The sequence below is a fragment of the Nanorana parkeri genome, unplaced genomic scaffold (genome assembly GCF_000935625.1).
Source record: "Nanorana parkeri isolate BGI_ZX_2015 unplaced genomic scaffold, ASM93562v1 scaffold548, whole genome shotgun sequence".
NCBI lineage: Eukaryota > Metazoa > Chordata > Amphibia > Anura > Dicroglossidae > Nanorana > Nanorana parkeri.
The window spans coordinates 990,650-1,017,738 of record NW_017306816.1 but is presented as its reverse complement, the minus strand read 5'-3'; the positions used below and the strand labels follow the sequence as shown (position 1 = coordinate 1,017,738).

The 27,089-nt window shown below is 45.1% G+C and overlaps 2 protein-coding genes across 2 annotated transcripts in view; one reads left to right on the top strand and one right to left on the bottom strand.

Moving 5' to 3' along the window:
• Window positions 1-2,834: 2,834 nt before the first annotated feature.
• On the bottom strand, window positions 2,835-17,529 carry LOC108791380 (uricase-like). Its single transcript, XM_018561859.1, has 8 exons — window positions 17,340-17,529; window positions 14,845-15,063; window positions 12,431-12,547; window positions 8,862-8,940; window positions 6,644-6,830; window positions 4,744-4,867; window positions 3,111-3,194; window positions 2,835-2,975 (listed from the first exon to the last, which is right to left on the bottom strand). Exons 1-8 carry the CDS (start codon window positions 17,367-17,369, stop codon window positions 2,901-2,903), a joined length of 915 nt encoding a protein of 304 aa, XP_018417361.1. The 5' UTR covers window positions 17,370-17,529; the 3' UTR covers window positions 2,835-2,900.
• Window positions 17,530-18,455: 926 nt separating this feature from the next.
• Window positions 18,456-27,089, top strand: part of DNASE2B (deoxyribonuclease 2 beta) — a 17,248-nt gene continuing 8,614 nt past the window's right edge. Inside the window, exons 1-4 of the mRNA XM_018561853.1 lie at window positions 18,456-18,580; window positions 20,989-21,157; window positions 22,671-22,752; window positions 26,356-26,517. Of these exons, the coding sequence (XP_018417355.1) occupies window positions 18,480-18,580; window positions 20,989-21,157; window positions 22,671-22,752; window positions 26,356-26,517 (514 nt within the window). The 5' untranslated portion in view covers window positions 18,456-18,479. The remainder of the gene's footprint in view (window positions 18,581-20,988; window positions 21,158-22,670; window positions 22,753-26,355; window positions 26,518-27,089) is intronic.

The window sequence follows — 27,089 nt, the reverse complement described above, 5'->3', positions numbered from 1 at the left end:
GATAGATAGATAGATAGATAGATAGATAGATAGATAGATAGATAGATAGATAGATAGATAGAATATCATAAGTCCTATGAATCCTGAGAAACTGGCACATGCAAATATTTTTAGTAGCTCTTAAAAGATTAGTCCGCATGAAAACCAATATTTCAGATCTGTGATAATGCTGGTGGTGGAATCACCAACAGGCTTCTTACATCTCTAATGGCGAGATCTCTGCACTTGACTTCTTGATCTTGATTCTTGACCCTTGCTCTTCCTACCGCTTCCGTTACAAAGGTGTCACACTCAGGTGGGAGGAGTCTGCTGGTGGAGGTGGAGCTAATAATTCTGCTGTGGTGAGCTCCTCAGTGGATTGCCCATGAGATATAAGAAGACAGTAGGTGACTCAGATTGCCTGGACTCGCCCCTAGCTGACCCATAGTGGGCAGACTGACCCATTCACTGCGATATATTTTTCGGTATTATCTCTTTGCTGTGAAATAATTGTAATAATAGAAATAAAAAGCTGTTTTATAATATTCAGGTGACAATCAATCGAATAAAGTATAGGACTAGAACACCATGGTGCTTCTCTACTCGTTGGTGCTGAAACCCTCGCAGGAGATTATAGATGTATTTTATTAACATAGAAGATGCATGAGAGACTATTACTGGTGCTTGTCAGTGCTCCTGAATGCACAATAAACATTTGTAACATCTGAATATGATCTGTGTGTGTGATTTGTACATATCCACTGATGTAGGACATATCCATGTTGTCTGCTGTGTTGAAGTGTCTACATTGCCCAGTGGTCAGTCTGACTTACCTGTTTGGCCTCTGGGGAAAAACCTCTTGTTTTGCATTTGTAATCCAAGTCCAGCCACTCCTTAAGGTGTCCATACATGGGCCCAATATCTGCTCCTCCTCCCAGCAGTGACGCAGCACCTCTGCTCCCCTCTACTTGTCGTTACTCAGCAGCCTTACAGTCTTCTGACTTTAATATACACATTGAACAGGTCAGGGACGTGCGGTCAGGGGAGGCAGGTGAGGCAGACCCTCTCCTAGTATTATGGAGGAAAAAGCTGTCAGCTTCAAGTCTGAAGCTGACAGCTTTTTCTCAATTCAGATCGGCTGGTTACAGGTTACACAGCAGGGGAAGCCTCCCCACCGTGTAACTTGTCATGGACGGAGCGCTGCTGGTTAATTACAGGCAGTGCTGCATCCGGCTTTTGACAGGTAGTTAGGTTACACAGCAACGGGCTTCCCCAATGCTTGTGTAACCTAACTTAGTGAGGCAAGAGCTGTCACAGCATCTACTCTGTGTTAGAGGCGTGAGCTCTGTGGATGGTTTGGAAGAATGGCAAAGCGCCATTGGTCCAAGCTGTCCAATCAAAAAAAGAAAAAAACAAAACACTGAGGCCATCAATCTCGATGCCTCAGCAGTGACGAGCAAGTGAGGGACAGGGAGTCTCCTCCCTTACTCCTCCCTCACTACTTCACACTAGCTTGGGGATCGGGTTGGGGGACAGGGTTTCGGCAGGCTGGGGGCGGGGCTGGGAATGCTTGGGGCGAGGCTGGGGAATGCCTTACCCAGAACCAGAGGTACCGCACGTCACTGGAACAGGTACCCTAGTCTAGCACAGGTTCACTTTAAAAGAGACCTGTGGCTAGGCTACAGTTGCAAAAATTGCTGTCCAGTTTTGAGTGCATTGTACGTTGGCAGCTGATTCAAAATGAATGAGATACCCAATCCAACACACGCTAAATTTGCCTATGTTACCACGTGGTAGTATGAACGAGCCCATATCCTTGTCCATTTTTCTGTACATGTCCATCTCTCTGTTCACCAGCATATGTCTATCTCCCTTCAAGGCACACCTCAGTCTCCATTCACTGATACCCCTCACTCTCCATTCACCGACACACCTCACTCTCCATTCACTGATACACCTCACTCTCTATTGACTGATACACTTCACTCTCCATTCACTGACACACCTCACTCTCCGTTCACCGACACACCTCACTCTCCGTTCACCGACACACCTCACTCTCCGTTCACCGACACACCTCACTTTCCATTCACCGATACACCTCACTCTCCATTCACCGTCGCCCTTCACCAGCAACATGAAAACCTGGACAGAAAAAACTCACTCTACAACTCTCGATTTACTGGCACACCTCACTCTCCATTCACCGATACACCTCACTCTCCATTCACTGACACATCTCACTCTCCATTCACTGATACACCTCACTCTCAATTGACTGATACACCTCATTCTCAATTGACTGGCACACCTCACTCTCCATTCACCGATACACCTCACTCTTCAATCACCGATACACCTCACTCTCCAATCAACGATACACCTCACTCTCCATTCACCGACACACCTCACTCTCAATTCACTGGCACACCTCACTCTCCATTAACTGACAAACCTCACTCTCCATTAACTGACAAACCTCACTCTCCATTCACCAATACACTTCACTCTCCATTCACCAATACACCTCACTCTCCATTCACCAATACACCTCACTCACCATTCACCAATACACTTCAGTCTCCATTCACCAATACACTTCACTCTCCATTCACCAATACACCTCACTCTCCATTCACCAATACACTTCACTCACCATTCACGGATACACCTCACTCTCCATTCACTGACACACCTCACTCTCCATTCACCAATACACTTCACTCACCATTTACTGGCACACCTAACTCTACATTCACCATCCCCCTTCCCAAGCAACATGAAAACCTGGACAGAAAAAAAACTCACTTCCACCACAAATAACAAGAACCATAGAGGTCACTGCAACCATTGTAAATGGTTTATTATTAGTATTAGTAAATAACATTGCTCAGTGGAGGCTTTTTTCACTCGGGGAAAATTTATAGCTTGGACGGTACTCTTCTCCGGACACTGCCAGTGATATTTCCGTAGGGCTTATCTGACGGCAGCAAGATCTGATAAAAAAACAAAACGATAGAAGTTCTAGTAATTTAATGGAAACTCAGGCGTGTAAAGAACTGAAAGCTTCATCACAATGATATTCAGGTGACTGTAACACAACTAATCACAGGAGGATTAAGATGATTTACCTCATCCTGGTTGCTCAGGCCAAATTTGCTCATGTCAATATTAAAATAATGCTTGTTTGGTAGAAGAACTTCAATCTCTTCAATCTGAAAAAAAAAATTATCCTATTGTCAGTATAAATGTTTCTCTGTCTGTCTGTCTGTCTATCTATCGACAAACAAGTGTATCGAGTCTCCACAATCTCCTTTTCTATGTATGTAAATTGTACACAGATATACAGTATATTCCAATTCTATTAGTTGTATCCAAAAAGCAGAAGTAATGGGGGAGGGGTGCTCCATCCCAAAAGAGGAACTATTTTTGTCATGTTCACTGTTTACAGCATAACAGATTAAAGTTTCAGTCCAGCTATTACTTTTTATTTTAGTTTTGGATAGTGTGTGTGGGGGGGGGGAGGGGGGATTAGAACCCATGTCCTGCTTTCTGGGGCCCCTTTATAAATTTCACTGCTCTTACTTTTCTGGAGGCAACAGTTTTACCAGACAGGAAGTCAGGAGAGATCTCCAATGCCAACACAGACAGAAATAAAGATTATTGGTTTTTATTAGAGTGGTGGAAAGCTGGCCATACACTTCTAGATTGCTACATCAAAACTAAACCTCCCCTGCTGGCTATTGTATTCTGACATCCAAATACTTCAGCAGTGAAGAAAGCTGATTGGCTGCAGGCCCTGTAGCAGCCAATCAGCCAAATGTAACAATTTACCTTCGACCAAAGTGGTTGTCCCATTTGCGCCCAACTGCTATTGTATCAGTTCGCTTGATACCAGACCAGGACAGATTTATCAGCGTACAAGCTCTGATGTAGGGGGATTTGTGAGCCCCAGCAACACATTGGCTTTTTACTGTTACATTGTGTCTCAATAAGAAAAAAACAAACCATACTAGACTAATATTATTGTGGCGCTCTCATTTTTCCAATACTGTACACTTCCAGGGCCTCCTTAGGAAACCTTTTTAAGGCCTCATTCACACAGCTTAGACTCGGCATGCACAGCCATATCGGGCTGTTCCTGGGAAGGACGGGTGCTGCGTGTGATTGTATGCAGCAGCCTGTTCTTCCCTGTAGGAGGAAGCGGCCGTACGCCGCTGTACACTCGCCCGAGCTGCACATCCCGAGCAGGTGCGGGTGTCCGTGCTTGGACGCAGACAGGATCCATCCTGTCTGCGTCCAAGTAGGGGCACCTGCATCTGCACGGATGTGCAGCTCGAGTTAGCGTACGACAGTGTACGGCCGCGTCCTCCCATAGAGCCACAGAGAAGAATAGGCTGCTGCGTACAATCACACGCAGCACCTGTCCTTCCCAGGAATGGCTCGATATTGCTGTGCATGCCACACTGATCTGTTCGGGCCGACTCTAAGCTATGTGAATGAGGCCTAAATGTAGAGATGCCTTCAAAAACTACAGCTTTCTGAGTACCCCGTTAAAACCAGGGGCCAACATTCCTCCAATACACATTCATGTGGTGGACCTAGGTGGTTTTATACTTTACGGAGGAATAACGGAAGAGATTAATACACAATATAGGAAGTAAGGTTTCATAAGGAAGGGGTATTCGTCTCTCTTTTTTAATTATGAAAAGTTGTCAGGCGTCTATGTCAGTTTTTTTACTTCTTATGGAGAGAATAGAATACCTCTGGGATCCGGCTAAGACCCAACATTTGGATGTCATAGAGAGTTTTCTGAACGGACGGAGAGTATTCTCCTTTATCATACGGTCCAGCAAATGTATCCAGGATTATTTCCTTCATGGTTTGCCTGAAAATACAAAAACATATCACACCGGTATTGTAAGCTGATTACATATATCTATATATTAGATAAAGAGCACCTTTGTAAAAGACAGAGCTGTGCAAATCTCAGGAATGGACGGCCAGACATACAAACCATTTGGCAGGTAAAACAGCCCCCATAAATTATTATTATACAGGATTTATATAGTGCCAACAGTTTGTGCAGCGCTTTACAATATAAGAAGGACATTATAATTACAATACAATTCAAGACAAGATGGTAAGGGGGGCCCTACGCGTGAGGGCTTACAATCTAAGAGGGAGGGGCAAGTGATACATGAAGAGGTAGCTGTGTGGAGATGAATTGTTTGAGAACGGTTGAGTGATTAGGTTGAGGTGGGATAGGCTTCCCTGAAGAGATGAGTCTTTAGCGATCGCCCGAAAGGCAGTCAGAGTGGGAGATAGACTGGCAGTTTGGGGTAAGGAGTTCCAAAGAACGGGAGAGACTCTAGAGAAGTCCTGGAGGCAAGCATGGGAGGAGTTGACGAGGGTCCTGGAAAGCAGGAGGTCTTGGGAGGACCGTAGGGGATGGTTAGGCTGATACTTGGAGACGAGGTTTGAGATATAGCTGGGGGCAGAGTTGTGGACGGCTTTGTAAGTGGTTGTTAATATTTTGAATTTTATGCTTTGGGCGATTAGAAGCCAGTGGAGGGATTGGCAGAGGGGGGGTTGCAGACACTGAGATGTATTGCTTCGCTGTATTTAGCCATTTACCTTCAGTTCAGCTAAACCAGAGGGTGCTCACTGCTCAGTGTTCCTCAGTCTAAATTTTTTTAAGCCCAAGTTTAATCATTTTTTTACCTGCCACATTCATTGAATAAATTATTGCTAATTGAAGCTTTATATCAGATGGTGTGCATGGTAAGGTGACAGATCTGACCTTCCAAGATTAAATGAACCCCAACTTCCAGGGTGCATTGAGAGTAGGACAATCGACCTCCAGGCTCACACGACTAAAGCCTAGGACTTTTAGTCATGTGATCTTTGTTTAAGGGGGAATAAGATATTGCAGATCATTCTTTGCTAAAGAGGAAGGATCAACCACCCCAATATCATAAAATGCCTTGAATTTTGGCCATGTAACCTCCACTGAAAGGAGCCCGGAGCAATATTTTCCCAAGGATAGGTTAAGCTCTGCTGTTACCCAATATTCATGCAACCCAGCAAATTCCGAGTTACCAATAACCTTCATATGTACAAACTCCAACACACATACAGAAAGTAAGATATATGACATGAGACCTTGCTGTACCTCCTATATATACAAGCTGTCAGAAGGAAATAAATGGCAGCTGGTAGTATTTCTTTTTTTTGTGTAAATTCTTTATTTTAATTTTTTTCTAAAGTCATACACATGGAGTACAATGGCATATACATTAGTAGTACAGGAACAAGTTTCCTGGCAAGGTAACACAATGATACAGAAAGAAGAATTATTTAAGGTATGACGTCTACACTGAACACTGACAGCCTTGCCCCTCTGAGGGCATATGGCTAATTCCGTGCACGTTCTATATGTGGGCAGTGAATCCAGGAGGTTCAATAGGTGTACCCTGTATATTGTCCGGTGTATGAAGGTTTAATGGGTGGATCAGAGGAAATCATAAGTGGACAGGGAGCAGGGGACGTGAATGATGGGATCTCAGATAGAAGCGAGAGTAGGAATATGTAGGGCAGAGTTAACTGCCGTATGACCACCAAGCATTTGCTGTGTGCTGGTCATTTAGGTCCCTTTACATACCATTTGGAATCAAAGTTGACCCCCTGATAGGTGTTGTATCTCCACTTGCAGATGACCACGGTGGAGAAGCAGCGGTCTCTCACTTCTTGGAGTGTTGTGAACTGATCCTTTAAAAAACCTTCAAACCCAGACTGCGTCGTCTTCAAGACCCGAAGTTCTTTGATCCCAGAGTGAATGACTGGTTGACCTACACAGAAGCCACAAAATAAAGGAAAGAAAACAGAGAGAACTCTCTTGCTTGTAATAACTGTAATAATTATATACTGTATATATGGCTGTAGAACTGATGGCTGTAATAACTGCATCTTCAATGAGTATAATTACTGTGGCACTTTGTCAAAATCTGTGAATGAAACCAAAGTCCTGTCTGCCACCATGGCAAAGGGACTCACAGTTCTTAATGGAATACAGGTGTGGTGGTGTATTTCATTCCTCCTCCCATTCATATTACTAAATGTCCATACTGATGTCCATCATGGATGCGAGGAAGAATCCGCAGGAGCCAAAGAATTGCACCCATGATCCACTGATTGCCACTGAATCAGCCTCCTGTCATCAAAGGCTTAGATACAGCAAATTGAGCCCCTGGCTTGCGGCCCGGCTCCTGACAAACAGGAGGTCGACATCACTAGTTGCCAGGAGCTGGGTTGGATGGTGGCCGAGTGTCCCTGGCTGCTAAGAGACAGGAGAGTAGATGTGTATGGGAGAGGTTTGGGAAGAGAAAAAAAAGTAATCTGTCTCTGTGGGTTGGGGAACTTTGCTCACCCATGGAGCATGCCCCCTATCAAGTGGCATCCAGGGCATGTGCCATAGGTGCCATACCCTGGATACGCCATTGCCTGTCATCCTCTATCCATATAAACTAGGAGAGGGGAGGGCAGCACTAAGTTATGCTGCATACACATGTGCTGATAGGAGGAGATAGCAGAGTGAGCAGAGTTGGTGACTTATCAGCATGTCGCTGCTCTTGCATTGTCCAATCAGCAGGTTGGGGTCAGGAAGATGACACCATTGTATTTCTTAAAATGGACCTTGCCCCAAATTGCATGGTCCACTTATTAAATGGTTCCCTCCCCATTACAAAAAACAATGGAGCAAAGTTAAAAAAATACACTTACCTGGATCTGCACTAGGAAGGGTGACATTACAGTCTTTCCTGCAAGATCCTGAGCAAGCCGAGGATCCTGAATCCTCTCTAGAGCAGTACATTTGCGTCTACTTGCAAGATATGTGATCCTCATGGTTTTTTTAAGGTGGAATGCAGAGTTTTTACATGGGGTGGGTAGCAGGCCACTAGTTTCTAAGCATTTTGGTGCAAGGTCCATTTAAACTCTGTATCATTGTACTCACCATCTTGGCTGTGGTGTCTGCCAGACGTATATAAATCACAAAAGTGGCTGGACAGACCTACAAATCCGCTGATAGATTAGACCAGTGGTGGCGAACCTATGGCACTCATGCCAGAGAGGGCACCTGGGACCCTCTCTACTGGCACGCAAGCCTAGGTTCAGATTAACATATGGGCGCTCCTAAAGATATGCACGACCGGCCTGGTTTGCCTCGCGGAGGTCTCTCCGGGCCCTTATAGACCACCTGAGAGTCGTACAGCCCCCACGAGAGCCTATACAGACCACCTAAGAGCCGCACAGCCCCCCTGAGAGCCCTTATTGACCACCTAAGAGCCGCACAGTGCCCCTGAGAGCATGTACAGACCACCTAAGAGCCCACACAATTTCCCTCAGAGCCCTCATTGACCACCTGGGAGCCCTTGTTGACCACCTGAGAGCCCACACAGCGCCCCTGAGAGCACACACTGCGCCCCTGAGAGCCCACACAGCACCCCTGAGAGCCTGTACAGATCACCTAAGAGCCTGCGAGGTTGCAATTGCAGGGTTGGCACTTTGAGATACATAAGTTGGTTTAGTAATCCAGTTTGGGCATTCGGGGTCAATTAAATGCAGATCACGCTGTCCAGCATAATTAACAGTTACAGGGGTTGTGACAAACCATACAACCAGAGGTGGATCATCCAAAAGGCAACCCATGTGCTTGGTGGAAGATGATCTAAAAGATGCCAGTTCTAACATTGGTGCATGCTTACATGTACAATGTAATATGAGTCATACTATTGTTGCTGTTTGAGCGGTTCAATAGGAAATAATTGCAATCCACGATAAGGTACACAAAACCCCCACAAAATCAGTATTTTTTAGCTTACCTCCCCGCTTCTGTTCCACTTCACAAAAATGAACACCTTCTGATGAATAGATAAATGCGTGAACATGCTGCGCCCCATCCTACAACACAACAAAAGTAAAGGAGGGCAAAATTAGGATGTGGTCAAGGGCAGGTTTTATATTGTTGCAGTGCTACTTCAAAGGTCTTTGTTCATCAGGCTGTCTTCATATAGTAAATCTGTCTCGCTGCCAGGAGAGGACTAGGCTGGGGGGGTGGGAGGTATTTGCCCCCTGGGCCATTACTAATAAGATATACTGGCTTGCTGACCCTGAGTGGAGATGCTTCACCATTCAGATGTTCATCAGAGCAGGACCTGCAGTCAGTGATACATGTGGGCATTAGATAGGTTCCTGCTCCCCTATCAGACCTGCAATCAAAGCATCTGGCAGCGAGAAGTCTACCAGCCCCAACTTTCTTTTCCATTCTAAGATGTCATGTGATCGAATGCCTAGAGCTGCAATGGAAGCTGATGTATGAAGATGTGAAGGTGTGTCCCAATAAATAATGTTCTTTAGGGCACCCACTTTTTACCATGCCCATTGATCACTGTAGTACCATGGCCTACTTTGTCCTCCCGTTACCCTAAGTAGAACTATGGGGAAAAGCCTTAACCCCATAGTTCTCCTTTAAGCCCCCAGAAACCTTTTCCCAACATAATAGAGCAACTTGGTTGTATTTGCCTCCCAGGTTCCCAGTCCTTCCCTGCTTACTTTTCCTGTTTGGTATTACCTAATTGTGCAATAGAATTGATAAATATCACCCATGGTCTGCAGCCTTCATGTTTCCATTTAATGTGCTCTAATGACACAATACCGGTAGGTCATCTTATCTTTAAAGTGAATCTGATCACAATCACAAAAATCTCACTGTAATCTTTAACATATTAATGTAATTTCAAAAAAATGTTTCATCTTTTTAAATATGCAGCTTTCTTTAAAAGAATACCTTCCATGATCCTCCTGCCATGAAGGTTCTTGTTCAGCCACTTTCTGTTATGGGGTGACAACTGTCTCCCAGTTGTGCTTCCCTGTTGTCACCCTGTCATATGCACCCCTGGTTGAAGCTACAAGCTATCATGCTGACACACATTGCACAGGGATGGTCCACTGTTGTCACCATCAGGGAGCTTGTCCAAAGCAATGATGTGCAGCTGAGTAGGGAGTGTACATATAAAAAGTAATGATATGCGTTGGCTTGTTGCAAAGTCCGTTCACCAGAGTTCACCGAAGCCCATACAAAACTCTGACTGACACACACCCCCTCCCAGCCCAATGAGTTGTGGCCAGGGCAATCCCGGCCCTGCTGCTACAATTCAAAAAGGCGCCGGGAATAAACCTTTCTACAACTGTTTGGGCCAGGAGGGAGGGGGTGTCAGTCACAGGCTCACAGCTCTACATGGGCTTGGGCAAAATCCAGCAAACTGGGTTAGCAAGCACTAAGCCTCCCACACATCCTTAGTAGGCAGGAAGTGGGTGAAATAGTCTGGCTGAGACCAGCAGTGATGAGATGCCAAAAAAAAAGATATTAAAGGTTAAAATAGCATTTTATGAACCAAAATATATAGCAGTTTTTTAGACTATAAAATACAGTGTTTTAGCAAACTAAAGGGTTTACATCTACTTCAAGCTACACCACATCCCTATTCCTGCCCCATCCAGTTCCTCTATATATTCCTCTAACTGAATACATAAGCATTTAATATGTGCTGTAAACCCTTCCTACTACAACTTTTGCTGAGCTGCCGATACTCCTGATATGGCCATGAAGATGTATCTAACTTAGTGAGTGTGAAACCAGTAGAGCCCAATAGAAACAACTTTGAGCAAGTAAAAAAAGCCAGAAGTAGAATACATTCATATGACCTGTCAAAGTCACATGATCAGCTCCCCTCCTGCGTCAAGCTCTGCAGTGTGGCCTGTTTTTTTAATGAATGGAATATATCGATAGCCACTCTTTGCTATAAAGGTGCCCATACACTGTGAGATTATCGCACGAAAATTGCGGGAAATCCCGCGATCGTACGATAATCGCAAAGTGTATGGAAGGCGTGCAACCGTTTTTACTGTACGGTCACACGTCTTTTGTCTAAGGAGCATGCTAGAAAACCAGCCGAGAATCGTACGATTTTCGGCTGGTTTTTAGCATGATCGTAAGATCAATGCCGCACGGGCCGGTGTGCGCACGTGCACACTGCCCGTTCAGCATTGCGGTCATCGGAAGCCCGCCCCTCAGGGGGGCGGGCTTGCGATGATCGCAAGTACGATCTGCCTGTCCAAGATGGGCAGATCGTACATTTTTTAAATTACTTTACAACCATCGCAAGACTAAGGTCTTGCGATGGTTGTAAAGTGTATGGCCACCTTTCATCATCCCCAATGTACACTGCCTGGCCAAAGAAAAGTCACCACCTGGATTTCGCTAAGTATGTAAATAGGTCAGAGCCTTCCATTGGATATTAGGTCTGGGTTCAGCAATGTTATGTCCCCAAAAATGAGGCCAGCTGCCTACCTGAATATACTGAATGCCCAGGTTTTTCCATCAATGGATCAAAGGTTTTTCCATCAATTGGGCATATTCCAAGAGGACAATGCCAGGATTCATGGGGCTCAGATTGTGAAAGAATAGTTCAGGGAGCATGAGACATCATTGTCACACATGGATTGGCCACCACAGAGCCCAGACCTTAAAGGAGAACTATGGGGTTAAGTCTTTTCCCCATAGTTCTCCTTAGGGTAACGGGAGGACACAAACTAGCATCCTCCCGTCACCCTAGGCTCAGTATACCGCGAGCTGTAGCTCGCGGTATACTGAGACGCCGCAGTATACAGCGAGCTGCTGCTCGCGGTACACTGAGACGCCGCAGCTGAAGTGGATCCCGACAATTATACCGGGATCTGCCCAGCTGCGTGACTGACAGCTGGCTCTGCCTATCTAAAGGCAGAGCCAGCTGTTCCCGCACCCTCTCCCATCCGTTCCGCCAGTCAGCGCTGGCGGATCGGAGCAGGGAGGGGGGAATCCAGCCCCTCCCCTGTCACGGCAGAGAGCCGTGACAGGATCGAGAGGTGAGCGAACGCCGGTATGTGTTCACTCACCTCCAGATCTACTGAGCCGACCTGTGACAGTCTCATTGTCACAGGTCGGCTAGAACTATGAGGTGAGTGGAAAGCACTCACCTCATAGTTCTCCTTTAAGCCTATTGAGAATCTTTGTGATGTACTGGAGAAGACTTTACGAACTGGTCTGACTCTCCCATCATCACTACAAGATCTTGGTGAAAATCTAATGCAACTCTGGATGGAAATAAATGTTATGGCACTGCATAAGCTTATCGAAACGATGCCACGGCGAATGTGTGCCATAGTCAAGGCTATAGGCCTTTTTTTGGCCAGGCAGTGTATATATACCCAATCAGTCAAATGCTCAAATTAATCACCTTGCCAGCAAAAATGAAATAGTGCTTTACATGGGTAAAATCTAATCAGTTACGTTGGGTTATAGGTCATAGTTGGACCTTTTAGCCCATTACTAAATACAAGCATATCTGGGTACCTTTTCAAAGCGTCTCCAGGGGGCTTCTTCAATATAAGCTTTTGCTTCTGTAACATGGTTGAACGACGTCAGGAAATGATTACAAAGCTCCAGAGAGAAGTCCTCAATAGTTTTTATCTGAAACAAATATATAGATTCAGTACACAAGGAACTCATATACCTTTAAACTAGGGATGTTCAGATACCAAGTACAGTACTCGGCACAAGTACAAGTACAGATACTTTTCCAGCTCCAGGACTAGACTAGAGGAAAACTAAAAAGTTAGGAGGCAGCTGTCATTTGTAAGGAGCATACGGAGCTCCTGGGATTTGTACATCTCTGTTTTCATGAATGATTTATTTTTTTATAAATATATATTAGGGGTGCACCGATACCATTTTTTAAGTACAAGTACTGATACTTGTCCAAGTACTCACAGATACAAGTACTGATACATTTTTGTTTAGTGTCATGTGACAGTTTTTCTAAAACAATACAGACTAATGATTTCAGGACAGTGGTGGAGCGCCAGAGCCCGGTCCCAGCTGCAACCGTTGATAGTTCTCATGAAAATGCCAAGTATCGGCGCTGGTATCTGAACTGGTATCTGGACATCCCTACTTTAAACAGTGAACTAACAAAGTAAGTAGTTGTCCAACACGTTCCATGTTGTAATAGGCCAAGAGTCAGGAAGCTAAAAATTCCCTTGTTAACCATTAAAAAATAAAGCTTCTTGATCAACATTCTATCATCAAATGCCATTCTATAATACATATATTTACATATATGTTCTACGTGTAACGTGCAAAAATATCTGCTGCATGTCATCATATGTCACAGTGGAAGGCTTTCTGGTCTGAACATCGAGCAGACCTTTCACTAAAAATCAGCTTGCAGTTCTGTCTGCTGATATCAGATTATCTTACATTCATTAGTTCAACAATTTTTGCATACAATTACTGTTATTCCACTTCCTGGTTGAGTGAGGCACTGGTGATGTCTCCCTGGCCTCACAGATACAAGATCCTCAGTGCCTTCTTGGGAAATCTCATCTGTAAACTGCAAAATCTCACAAGATCAAGTGGAAAAATTATTGTTTTCACATGTCACATGTTCCATGAGGCCGACCCAGAGTTCCAGGAAGTAAAGGGGGATGGATTCATCTGCCCTTAGTGAAAATGGCAATTTACAGGCATGAAGTGAGGGCAGCTCTTTGTAAAACAGGTGAACCCAGGAGAGGTCACTGTAGTAGTGATGCAAAAAAGATGTTCAAGAAGTGAGGGCGCCAACTAAGTTTAATAGGTCCAGATGGTTTTAATCAGTCATAAGAGAAGCCAACACGTTTCAGGGCTCAGCAGTCCACCTTCATCAGGGGTTGTAGTTGCAGAATAAAAGCACAGGTAGCACACTGGACCGAGATGAAATGTTTAAAAAAGTAGGAAGACTCATTCAGGGTGCTGACTCACAGGGAGTGGGTTGTATGACCCTGGGTGCCCTTTAACCCAGGGATAAGCGGTGAGGTCAGTTGCAGTTGAGGCACCCCCTTGCCCACCACGCCCAGGCACGGTCACCGAGCTATGTGTTCATCTGCCGGTGTGGGAGGAGGGAGGGAGGAGACAGGGAAGAGCCTCCTTGTCCCTCACTTTCTCATCACTGATGAGGCATCCAGATGGATGCCGTCAGTGTTTTCTTTTTGTTTTTTTTAATGGAGGGCTGCCATTGGTCCAAACTATCCACAGAGCTCAAGCCTCTGACTTCAAGTCAGAGGCTAGTTGTAGACCTAACCTCACTGTATTAGCTTAAACTCAGCAGCGGGGAAGACTGCAGCTGCGGAACCTAGCATAGCTGTAAAAAAATGGAAACAAAATGTGTCGCCCGACTTGAAGCTGACAGCTTCCTCTTCCATAATTCCATCCTGCACGTCCCTGCTTCAACCAGGAGGACTGGCGGCATCTACTGGTGGAAAAGGAGTAGTGCAGGGGCAGCTCTAGATTGAAGGTATTGCAAACAGTGTTGTTTTCCTTTATTTCTATACCAGTTAGACCTCAGTTCTTTAAAAACAAAAAACAAAAAGGAGTTAAGCTTTAACTTCAGTCATTTTTTTTTCCCCTCAAAGAAAAACCTTTATTGAAAGATACAACCTACAAGATAAATTCAGCAAATGCCCATGGAGGCTGCCCATGATGGCTTTTCATCCTGCATTGCTCATTGCCCTTGAGTCTTATTGGGAAGTATGGAAATGAGGACTTTGATGATCTACAGACTTGATACAGGTCAGTATTGAAACTAGAGGGTCAGTATTAGAGCCAGGCAACCAGCATTTTGAATAAATTGTCAGCAATGACAACATCGTATTTCTCTTAGGAAAGGTCTACTGTAAATAAAACATTTACTTTGTATTGAAGATTTGTGAAGAAGGATAAAGATGATTTACCCCTTTAAACTTTGCCAGAGCGTAGATGGTGTTCTTCACCGTGTCTGTCGGGATGATGTCGGCGTTATCCCCATATAGATAATCCTTCTTTGACTGGAGGGTGAGCTGAACAGAGGCCTCGATTTCTTTAATAAAATGTACATTTCCATTTCTTTTAATCTGGAGAACTTTCACTGCGTCCTTCCCATAGCCGGTACGTGCAAATTCCACATCTGAGTCCTAAAAGACATTAAAGTACATGTAACCCGGTGACTTGCATCTCATAAAAGCTTTAACATGTTCATGTGAAATCAAAAGAATAGTTTTCATTCTGCATCTTCCATGAACATAATCCATGACAATCCTATCATAAAGGTCCTTGTTCAGGCACTTGTAGGGTGACAACGCTCTGTCTCTTTATCCCAGTTGTGCTCCAGTGTTGTCACCCTTCTGATGGAGGCTACAACTGGACATTTCGAGACACGTTATAATGAAATGGTTGTCACCACTAGGAAACCCACCCTGAAAATGCCATGAAGCATCATTGAAGTGCATGTAGACAGGAAGAGGATGCTGAAGACCAGCAGCACTTAATGAGATAAGAAGTAATAAATGGCAACTGTTTATGATGCACAGTGCATCCACCTACTAATTGTTTCTGGCTGACACATCATCTTATACTTACCTTCTCTTTTCTGCCCCACTTCACCATTCGCCCGTGGTAATATGGCAAAGAAGAAATGTATAAGGGTTATTTGCTAGGACCTTAACTGTCATACCCATCCTACGGCTTCACTACAAGCATGCACCCAGTGATGCAAGAAGTTGCATGCATCTTGCGTGCACTGGCTAAGTAGTTAAGCAGGACAACCAATAAGCTGCTACAATAAGGTTACCAGATTTTCAAAATGAAACCCGGGGACACCCTACTGACCTCACCCACTTGTAACCATACCCCAAAACCACACCCCCATTTGTAGCCACACCCACAAAATCCCACCCTCATTTTCAGCATGCCCTGAAACAATTGGTCACAGACTTCAAACAGACATTTCAATGTCTGCTTCCTGAAACAGGAAGCAGACATTGAAAATGTAAAGACATAGTGCCCTGGGAATTATAAGGAGTCAAATAATACAGTGTGCCATGGCAAATCATCCATGCAGTCAAATTATGCAGTTGGGGAACAGTGGGAGTGGCTGAAGATGCATGGTTAAATAAACCCAGAGCCTCCCCTGCTATAGGCCACGCATGTGTAACACACAGAGTGCAGGGATTAGGAGTGTGTAGTGCACAGAGTGCAGGGGGTCATGAGTGCTTAACGCAGAACACAGGAGCCAAGAAACTCACGGAGCAGAGAGCAGGAATCAGTAGTATGTAACATACAGAGTGCAGGGGTCAGGAGTAGGTAACACATGGAGTACAGGGGACATCAGTAGGTAATGCATGGAGTACAGAGGACATCAGTAGGTAATGCATAGAGGACAGGGGTCATGAATAGGTTATGCATGGAGTACAGGGGACATCAGTAGGTAACTCATGGAGTACAGAGGACATCAGTACGTAATGCATGGAGTACAGGGGACATCAGTAGGTAACTCATGGAGTACAGGGGTCATCAATAGGTAATGCATGGAGTACAGGGGACATCAGTAGGTAACTCATGGAGTACAAGGGACATCAGTAGGGGACAGTAGCAAGTAACGCAGAGCTCAGTAGTAAGTAATGCAGGGTTTAGTAGCAAAGCAGGGTTCAGGGGTCAGTAATAAGTGATGCAGAGTTCAGGGGTCAGTAGTAAGCAACACAGGGTTTAGTAGTAAAGCAGGTTCTCAGGGTCAGAAGTAAGTAATGCAGGGTTCAGGAGTAAGTAGTAAGTAATGAAGGGTTTCTGGGGGTCAGTAGTAAGTAACACAGAGTTCAGGGGTCAGTAGTAAGTAAGGCAGCGTTCAGGGGTCAGTAGTAAGTAAGGCAGAGTTCAGGGGTCAGTGGTAGGTAATGCAGAGTTCAGGGGTCAGTAGTAAGTGACGCAGAGCCCTAGAGGCAGCTATCACAGCATATAAAAAACTGGATACACATGACTGCAGTTCACTGATACCAGGGACGCAGCTGGGAACGATTGTTTCCCGGGAACAGACCTCTCCAAATGGGGACTGTCCCCGGGAAATGGGAACTAATGGTAACCTTATGCTAAAGCTCAGTGGCAAAACTCTTCTTTCCATCAAAACTGGACCATTTAAAAAAAAAAAAAAATTCTCCATAGCATAAAAAAACAACTTTCCAATGTTACAGGAGAACATTGATCAAAATGGTGATATAGTGTGGCTCCAGTGCCCCCACAGTGCTTCAATTCAAACAAATCTGGATAGATCTCTCACCGCCTTCTATGAAACTCCCCCTGCTGCAGCTGAAGGAATGAGACTCCAGGTCAGGGAGCTTAAGGTTAGAAGATGCCATTTAAATGCATTTGAGCCATGTATTATTATCTAGCTGCCTTGTACACATCTCTGTGTCCATACCTTCAGTGCTCCGGAGTTGTGATGTGCCATCCTCGGTGGATGTCCAGATGCAATGTCTAATAGATCACCTACACGTCACTCTGTCTAGTAATAGGTGGCAGTGGAAGGGGCTTGTCAGGGGCCACCCAATTGTATGTTGTCCCCGGAGCCGGCTGCTATTTACTTAGCTGAGATGTTAGTTCTGCCCGTATGGTGAAATGATCAGTTAAAGCCAGTTATCATTTAACAACACTGTTTAGACAACATTTTGCAGATTGAAAATTAACCAGCATAGTTTCTCGATAGCGATTGGCTCGGTGACTACACTCTGATCTGTGCATTAAATGAGAAACAACCCTAATGAGGTCAAACAAGGACATTGTAGAGGAGCAGAAACCCCATTTAAAGTGTAGCCCCCCCCAAAAAAATGTATATAATGCAGATTGCCAGTCCTCAGATTGAATGGCTGCATTCGTTTTCTTTTAAAAATAAATAAATTATCTTTTATTTTCACTTGGTGATTGTGCCAGTGCTGCTATGGGGCCCGGGGGTGGAAGGGGCCCCGTTAGGCTGTTGAGGCAATTAAACATACAACGTGTAAAGATAATACAGTCCTGTATCATTAAGCGTTGGAGTGGTTGTAGCTGACAACTCTAATCCCATGTAAAGTCCACAGTGTTGCGGTGACTTCAGATCCGCAAGAGGAGTCTTTGGGAGCTTGGCATCGTTACAGCTCAAAGAGAGGTTGTCAGGAGGGGCACATCACATTTTTGCTATGGGGCTCCTTGATCTGTAGTTACGGCCTTGATGACTGGGTTTTTTTTTTTTAACTGTCCCTGGCTTCCTGTTCTGGTGACAACCACACCCCTATTTCTTGTATGGGTGTCACAGGGACAGCAAGGGAAGGGAAGTGGTGTCACAGACACAAACAATATAGATATATATAGATATATTATATTATATATATATAAATATATATATACATACACACTGTATATATGTATATATACACACCTCAAGTGTGTAATTTGCTTGCCTGGAGTTCAGTCTCAGACACAGGCACCGCACTGGTCATATGACTGCACTTCCTGTCGCCTTGTCATATTAACATCTATGGAACTTCTCCTTTGTGACACTTTCAGAGTCCCCAGGGAGGAGAACATGTCAGGAGTCAATCTGATTGCACTGTTGGGCTTGTGCGCCCTGTATCTCGTCGCATGTGAGATCTCGTGCCGCAACGAAGCCGGAGAACCCGTAGACTGGTATGTATCAAGTAGATGCAAAGTTGTCTCAAATAAGAAAGTGAAAGCAGAGGGAGCGGTGAAGGTAAGAAGGAACATTTCACGCAGAATTCCAGCTTCTCTTGTCTTGTTTTACAGATGAGACAGAAGTGATAGAGCTCTGCCATTCAACTGCACTATGTGCTGCTTGCATCCTTGCCCCTGTCCACCCTAGGGTTGCCACCTTTTCCTCAAGTGAAACCCGAACACTCTAGCGCCGCGCAGCAATTTTTTTTGGGAGAATATAGAGGCGAGAGCGAGGAGAGGCAGCCAGGAGGAAGAGCAAGAAGAGACAGCAGGGGAGGGAGTAATGAGACCAGCTATAGAGGACTACAAATCCCAGCAATACATTATACAGAAATACAAAACTATGTTGTTCAGGGGTGGTGCCCTGATGTCTCCAGGGTCTCTGGTGGCTTGTTCAGGCTCTCACCAGGGCTGTGTGGGCTCTCATGTGGACTCCATGGGCCCTCAGGCGGGCTGTGCCGGCTCTCAGGTGGGATATGCGGACTGTCAGGTGGGATATGCGGACTCTCAGGGGGGATATGCGGACTCTCAGGTGGGATATGCAGACTCTCAGGTGGGATATGAGGGCTCTCAGGTGGGATATGCGGACTCTCAGGTGGGATATGAGGGCTCTCAGGTGGGATATGCGGACTCTCAGGTGGGATATGCGGACTCTCAGGTGGAATATGTGGTCTCTCAGGTGGCTGTGTGGGGTCTCAGGTGGGCTATGCAGGCTTTCAGGAGTGCTGTGCAGGCTGTGCGCTGTCTCCCTAGGGGTTTGAAGGCAGGCAGGGTGGTGTCAGGAAGACAGAGGAGGATATGTGCGGGCCGGCGCCTATTTACAGTCACCGGCTCACATAAAGATGCGGCTTCAGGCAGATGCAGCTGCCTGAGGTCCGGCGATTGCTGGGGACCTCGGCAGCCCCATCTGTCAAAAAATGTTAAGTGCCGATACCGACACTTAGTGTCTTGTGTCGGGGTGTCAGCTGGCCTGAAACTGTCAGCTGGCCTATGACACTGTCCCATCAGGGCTGCCAATCCACCAACTAGGGTTGCCACCTGTCCAGGATTGACCCAGACAGTCCCGATTTTGAATGCTGTGTCCGGGTTTCATGGCAGCAGAAACCTTCACGCAAGATGTCAGGCAGACAGGGGCAACCAAAATTAACATAAGGGCTACTGGCCCCCCACTGAAAATAGTCTCGACTGTAATATTTACATATGAATGGGTGGCACTAATTACATATGAATAAGCCACGACTCATTCTCCCCCAAAAATGTTCATAATGAAGTTTAGATACATTGCAGCTTTGACCATATCTTGTAGGTGGAGGTATTGTACACATCTTTACGCGTTTTGCCCTCAAAGGGGCTTCCTCAGAAGTATAGCATGGTGAGTACAGTCACCACTGGCCCGATCTTGTGCATGAAGGGACGCACCACACAATGGAACAACTGTTTTTTTAAACAATTTTTAATTGTAACTAGTTCTTATATTTGTATTGTTGTACACACAGGTACATTGTGTCAGTGGCATCACAAGGGGGGTGCGGCTATTGAAGGAGTAACACCAAAACGACTGACAGTCATTTTGGTGTCACCCCCTCTAAAAATTCGGACCGAGAGCTCGACAGTGTCAGGGGGTACATGGCCGTACGCCGCCCTACACTCACCTGCCCTGCACGTCCGTACGGGTGCGGGTGTCCATACTCAAACGCTAACAGGATAGATCCTGTCTGCGTTCGAGCCGGGACACCTGCACCCGTACGGACCTGCACTTGTGGTGAGCGTAGGGCGGCGTATGACTCCCATAGAGAAGGACAGAGGCTGCGTACTAATCACACGCAGCACCTGTCCTTCCTGGGAGCTGCCCGATACGGCTGTGCACGCAGCACAGAGCTGTACATGCCGGCTTTTTCTCTTGCGAATGAGGCCTAAATCGAGTGCCTTAGGCCGGTGATATGATAAAGCTCTGTGGACTGAGCTTGTTGTGTTGTTTACATTGTATATAGTTGATTGTATTGTTGTTGCGTTGTATACATTGTATATAGTTGATTGTATTGTTGTTGCGTTTTATACCTTGTATATAGTTGATTGTATTGTTGTTGCGTTGTATAAGTTGTATATAGTTGGTTGTATTGTTGTTGCGTTGTATACCTTGTATATAGTTGATTCTATTGTTGTTGCGTTGCATACGTTGTATATAGTTGATTGTATTGTTGTTGCATTGTATACGTTGTATATAGTTGATTGTATTGTTGTTGCATTGTATACGTTGTATATAGTGGATTGTATTGTTGTTGCGTTGTATACGTTGTATATAGTTGATTGTATTGTTGTTGCGTTGTTTACATTGTACATAACTGATGTTATTTTTAATACAGGTTTGTGGTTTACAAATTACCGAAGTATAGAATCAATGACACAGGAACGGGACTGGAATATTTGTATCTGGACTCCAGGTCACAAGGATGGCAAGTCAGCAAATTCCTCACCAACATGACCCAGAGTGCACTGGGGCAAGTGCTGCAGCAGCTGTATCAGTCGTATGAAGTGAGCACCATCTGCTATATACTGTGAAGGGTCCGCCTGCAGAAATATGATGTTCCAGTCTCAGATAAATCTTGGTTTAATCTTCCACGGGCTCCATGCACTCCCCCCAGGGCAGCCTCCAGATCTATTTACATGCTGTGGCCATGACAAAGGGATCTTAGGCTGGACATGCACTTGTAGATTTCTCTCGCTCAACCCTGTTTGCTTAACGAGACAAATCACTTCATTCTCCTATCCTGAACAGCATGGATGGAGGGATCTTCCCTGCTCGCTGTTGTATTCAGACACTTGGCACCAGCTGCTGTCCGAATACCTGATTGCATGCAGCCACTGTTTGTCCCACAATTTTGCATTGGCTCCTTTAATTTCTCAATAGCAGTTGAGTCGGGTGGTGGTGAGAGACAAAATTTTGCGTCAATTCAGCAGGGAAGGACTGAAACTTGAGCCACGTAAGGCCGGCTTTAAGCTGGTGACACACTGGTAGATTTTCAAAGGAGCTTTTGTATGAAAAGTATCATCAGATCATTCGATAAAGCCATCAGAGACCCCTTTTCAGCAAGAAACTTTTCAGCAAGTACAGAAATTACTTAATGCAGCATTAATGCCACTTCCTGTGAGCTGAACAGACAGCAGAGGTATGTTTAAAGTCCAGCCTGGGTGACAACCATGGTCCCCTTCACAACATATACAGTGGAGGAGTGGGCGTAGCCACCCAGGGCAGGGCAGGGGTGTCCCGGGGCTGGGTGAGACCCAGAGCGGAGACAGGGTTACAACCCGCCATGATGTCATCTTACTGATAGACGCCGGCAGAGAGAGGAGGGGACGTTCACCCGGCGGGATGAGGTATGCCGCCGGGTCCCCTCCTCTCTCCTGACGCTGTCGGGCTCTCGGTCCGTGACCGAGTGCTCGACTTTACATAGGGGGTGACACCAAAATGACTGTCAGTCATTTTTGTGTCATCCCCCCAATGGTGTCACCCAGGTGCGGGCCGCACCCCCCTTGTGACACCACTGACCTAGGGACAGGAAATGTGTTATTCGCAGTAACACCAGGTGATAAATAAGGGTGAGAAGGCCTGAAAAACTAATGCTGCCACCACATCTAAGGACAGGTATAAATTACATTTTGGGTTTTGGGTTTAGATACACGTCGAGATTTAGATTTTATATGTATTTCTGATAGTTTTTTTTCATTTTCTGTTATTTTATCTGTTTTTTCTTGTGTGTGTGTGTGTGTGTGTGTATTTGAATGTTATTTGTGTACTTTTTGTGTTTTTTTGTTTTAATTTTTTTTAATGTCTGTTTCTTTCTGTGGACAAAAAAAAACATATAACAATTGGGGCTGACGTTGGGCTGTTTTTGGCACAGCTACATTATATTTGGAAGGGCCTTCCCTGACCCTCAGTTTGTTTATTTTTGGGATAACAGGTTGCTTTACACCCACTGAGTATATTTTAGCATCACATCTCGTGGAACATTAGTTTTTACTCACTTGGTATATTTTATCTCTTTAGGACAACAGCACAGCATACATGTTATACAACGATGCCCCTCCAATAAAAAACAACTTTTCCACCAAATATGGTCATACTAAAGGTGAGTTCAATCTCATTGTCTACATAAACAATCTTTGCAGATGGTCAGAGACTGAGGACATGTTATAGGAGATAGTCAGAGCCTGAGGACATGCTACAGGAGATGGTCAGTGACTGAGGACATGCGACAGCATGTCTTCTTTAGCATGCCTGCAGCCCCTGATTGTCTCATGTAGCATGCTAACACTCTCTGACTGTCTCCTGTAGCATGTTCGCAGTCTCTAATTGTCTTGTGTAACATGTCCACAAACTCTGACTGTTTCCTACAGCATGCCAACACTCTCTAACTGTCCACTGTAGCATGTCCACAGTCTCTGACTGTCTCCTGAAGTGTGTCCACAGACTCTGACTGTCTTCTGTAGCATGCCTATAGTCTCTGACTGTCTCCTGTAGCATGTCCACAGTCTCTGACTGTCTCCTGTAGCATACTAACACTCTCTGACTGTTTCCTGTAGCATGCCCACTGTCTCTGTCTCCTATAGCATGCCCACAGTCTCTGTCTCCTATAGCATGTCCACAGTTTCCTGTAGCGATGTCTCCAGTTCCTGACTGTCTCCTGTAGCATGTCCGCAGTCTCCAACTGTTTCCTGCAGCATGCCCATAGTCTCTGTCTCCTATATAGTGTGTGAAATCTGCCTGTTGCAACCTCTATACAGCCTCTGACCCTCTCCTGTAGCAGTGCAAATGTTGAGTATAATGCATGATCCTTGTCAGGGGTCACTATGAGGTGAGTGGAAATCACTCATCTCATAGTTCTCCTTTTAAGGCTTTTTTCATTTAGTAAGTTGACAGTCACTGGATTCTGACTCTGTCTTTTATTTATAGATGTGTGTGTCAATCCAGCCACAGAAATCTGTGATCATAGGGACAGTACAATATGGCTTGGGGTGATGGTGGTGTGTGTGAGGGGGGGCAGGGGGTATCCATTGCTAGGTGTATGTCCTTTAACCTTCTCATCACTGCCTTGTCATCATGGCCTCAATACCTTCCCCTCTTTTATGAAAACTTTAGAAGTTTTTACACTTGTTCCTTCGGAAGGTCAATGCAAGATCATGACCAGAGGTTTCTAAACCTTGCACAGAGTTTTCCTGTATCAATATCAATGAGTCAGTTAAAAATTAGCTTCTTTTCATTCAACTTTCAGTCCCGTTCTACGTCCTGAACCTAGAGCACTATATGCAGCTTTGTACGTAAAGAGGAAAGCAGAGCCTTCTGCAATAGGTAACTAACTGCTACGGGCAAACATCTCCCGCTGTACCTTGGACACAGTGCTTACTATGCAAAAAAATGATTAGCTTTATTAGACCAGTGGACTGAAATTGAATTAAAGCCCAATTGAGCTCAATACATTCTAGGTGCATCAAAAGTTTGTTTTCTTTAAAAAGCAGACACAGCCTGAGCACAAAAGCCTGTTTCCTGCCAGCATGCTGCAGAGCGGGTCCCTTGCTCTCCATAGGGAAGTCACTTGCAGAGGTCTAGGGATGGCCCCAGATGTCAAGGACAAGAACCAAAACCTACAATTTTATATAGGCATGTAGCTCATAATATGTACTATCAGATGGAATCTGTTTAATCTCCCTGTAACTGATATTTTGGATTTTATTAGAGATGAAGCATCATTCCTTTAAACTATGAAAAGGACAAACATTTCTCAGACAGTGGGGAGCCCATTGTGTACCTTGCTGTGATTTGTAGCTAAAAAGTCTAAAGATGCCCTATGTTATCTACCCACAGGCCTGCAGGATTAGTGGTTGGGTGTTCCTTCCTTCCCAAACTTTCTATTCAAATTCAAATGGTGTATATCTGTCTCCTCGGTTCTACTGACTAGTGAAATTATAAAATATCTTGTGATATTGACTCGCCTCTATTCTTTTATATACTCCATATACCCCCTGCTAAGTAAGAGCTGAATCTCTCCACTCAGCGAATCTCTCCAATGAGCTTTGCTGATTGGGGAGCTACAGGTCTCATACAGTAGGGGGCATTTCAGACCTTTGCATGGAGACCACTTCCTCCCCACATAGAGAAAAGAACCCTCTCAACAGCATTCTGTAAACTCTTTTGCAAGCTTTCACCACCGCGATTCCTGTCTCTGGCAGAACCTCTTCTGAGTATGTCGAGACTCAAAGCCCAGCAATTGGTGTTCAGCAATTCGTCTTCGCCTGGGAACGGGCATGCAAAGATTGTCAATATAAAAATGAGGTTAACTCCAGCGAACACTTACCTTCTGGTGGTTTGACAGATATAGAAACGCAGAGTCTGGAGTCTGTAAGGTTTATATTTTGGTGTATAATAACTTTGGTGTGGCTGCTGTTTAAAGGAGAACTATGGGATTAAGGCTTTTCCCCATAGTTCTCCTTAGGGTAACGGGAGGAAACAAACTAGCGTCCTCCCGTCACCCTAGGCTCAGTATACGGCGAGCTACAGCTCGCCGTATACTGAGATGCTGCAGCTGAAGCGGATCCCGACAATAATGTCTGGATCCGCCCAGCTGCGTGAATGACAGCTGGCTCTGCCTATCTAGAGGCAGAGCCAGCTGTACCCGCCCCCTCCCCGTCGGATCCACCAGTCAGCACTGGCGGATCGGAGCGGGGAGGGGGGAATCCAGCCCCTCCCCTGTCACGGCAGAGGGCTGTGACAGGATCGAGAGGTGAGCGAACGCCGGTATGTGTTCACTCACCTCCCGATCTACTGAGCCGACCTGTGACCTCACCTCATAGTTCTCCTTTAACTAAAAGACCTCTAGGCTGAGACACCAACTAATGGACCTATTTTTAGCACATACTAAAGTAACTGACCCCCTCAGAGTACAAACTTTCATTAGAAGTCTAAAGCTATGATAAAGGAGCTCATTCAGGATCCCTGAAACACGCTGTTTTATTTATTGCATATATTTATGATAAAAGAACATTTACTTTTTAATCTCAGTTTTATTGGCACTTTCTTCTTGTTACATCATTATGATGGTCTAAAGCTGCAGAGCAGAATGCATTCAGCTACAACGGCCAGTACCATCACCATCCCAGAAGCAGCCTGCAGCCCCTAATCCTTGAATTCAGCCTTCATCATAGGCCTGAGGAAAATTTTGCAGTTCTTCTCATGCAAAAATATGGCACAAAGACTTATGATTCTGTAGCTGTGTACATAGGATAATACCAGGAATACACAGGACAATACAACACCTGTAGGTGGCACTATGTGTGGTTTGGAAGCAGGAATAGTGCAATTTCAGTGTCCACCAGCACCCCAGCCAGCACTTCTCGACTCAGGGCCACCAACCTAGCCTTAAGAGTACTGGCCCAGGGGACAAATGCCCCCTAGCCCGGTCTTCACCTGTAACCTTCATTAATTGGTTAGTTCCACAGCAGAGAATGAACCAGTTATAATGACAACACAAGTCCCTTTTCATCTGACTTTTAAGTCTGACATGATGAAAGCATTTTGGGTGTCATTTGCTTAAAAAATTTTAGTGCCTCTCTTCCGTCTCAAAAAGGAATGCAGGCAAGACCAAATTAAAAAAAGAAAAATAGAAATGTTTTATTTCCTTCACATGCCCTGTTCTCACTGTGCTTTCCTCCAAAAATGTGTCTTTGTACCTTTTCAGGAGCTCTGTTTTTTGACCAGCAACAGGGATTCTGGCTAATCCACAGCGTACCTCACTTCCCTCCATTCTTGAAGGACGGCTTCGGCTATCCTGATACTGGTAAACTATATGGCCAGACAGCCATCTGTGTGACCTACAAATATTTCCAGTTTAAACAAATTGGTAAGTATGCTGTAGAGAACGGCTTTTGAAGAGGCTACTTTTCACTGAAAACTGCACTCACTGAGCATCTGTACACCTGGTTATTAATTCAGTTCTCAGCTAATCATGTAGCATCAGCACAATGCATACAGATACATGCCCTAATCTTCAGATAATGTTCAAATCAAACATCAGAATGGGAAACAATGTGATCTCACTCATTTTGACTGTGGCATGATTGTTATGCCAGATGGGCTGGTTTTAGTCTTCCAGTAACTGCTGATCTTCTTGTATTTTCAAACATAAGTCTCTAGGAATTTATTCAAAAATACATCCAGCGAGGGGCAGTTCTGAGGACATGAATAGCATGTTGATGGTGGAGGTCACAGAAGAATGGCCAGACTAGGTTGAGCTTGCAGAAAGGCTACCATAACTCCTTACAACTGTGGGGAGCAAAAAAACATTTCAGAATGGGCAATACGGATGGGATAGAGCAACAGAAGACCATGTTGGGTACCATACTAATCGGGTTAGCCAAGAACATAAAGCTAAAGTTACAGTGGGCACAGCAGGGCCGAATCGAGGGGGCGGTG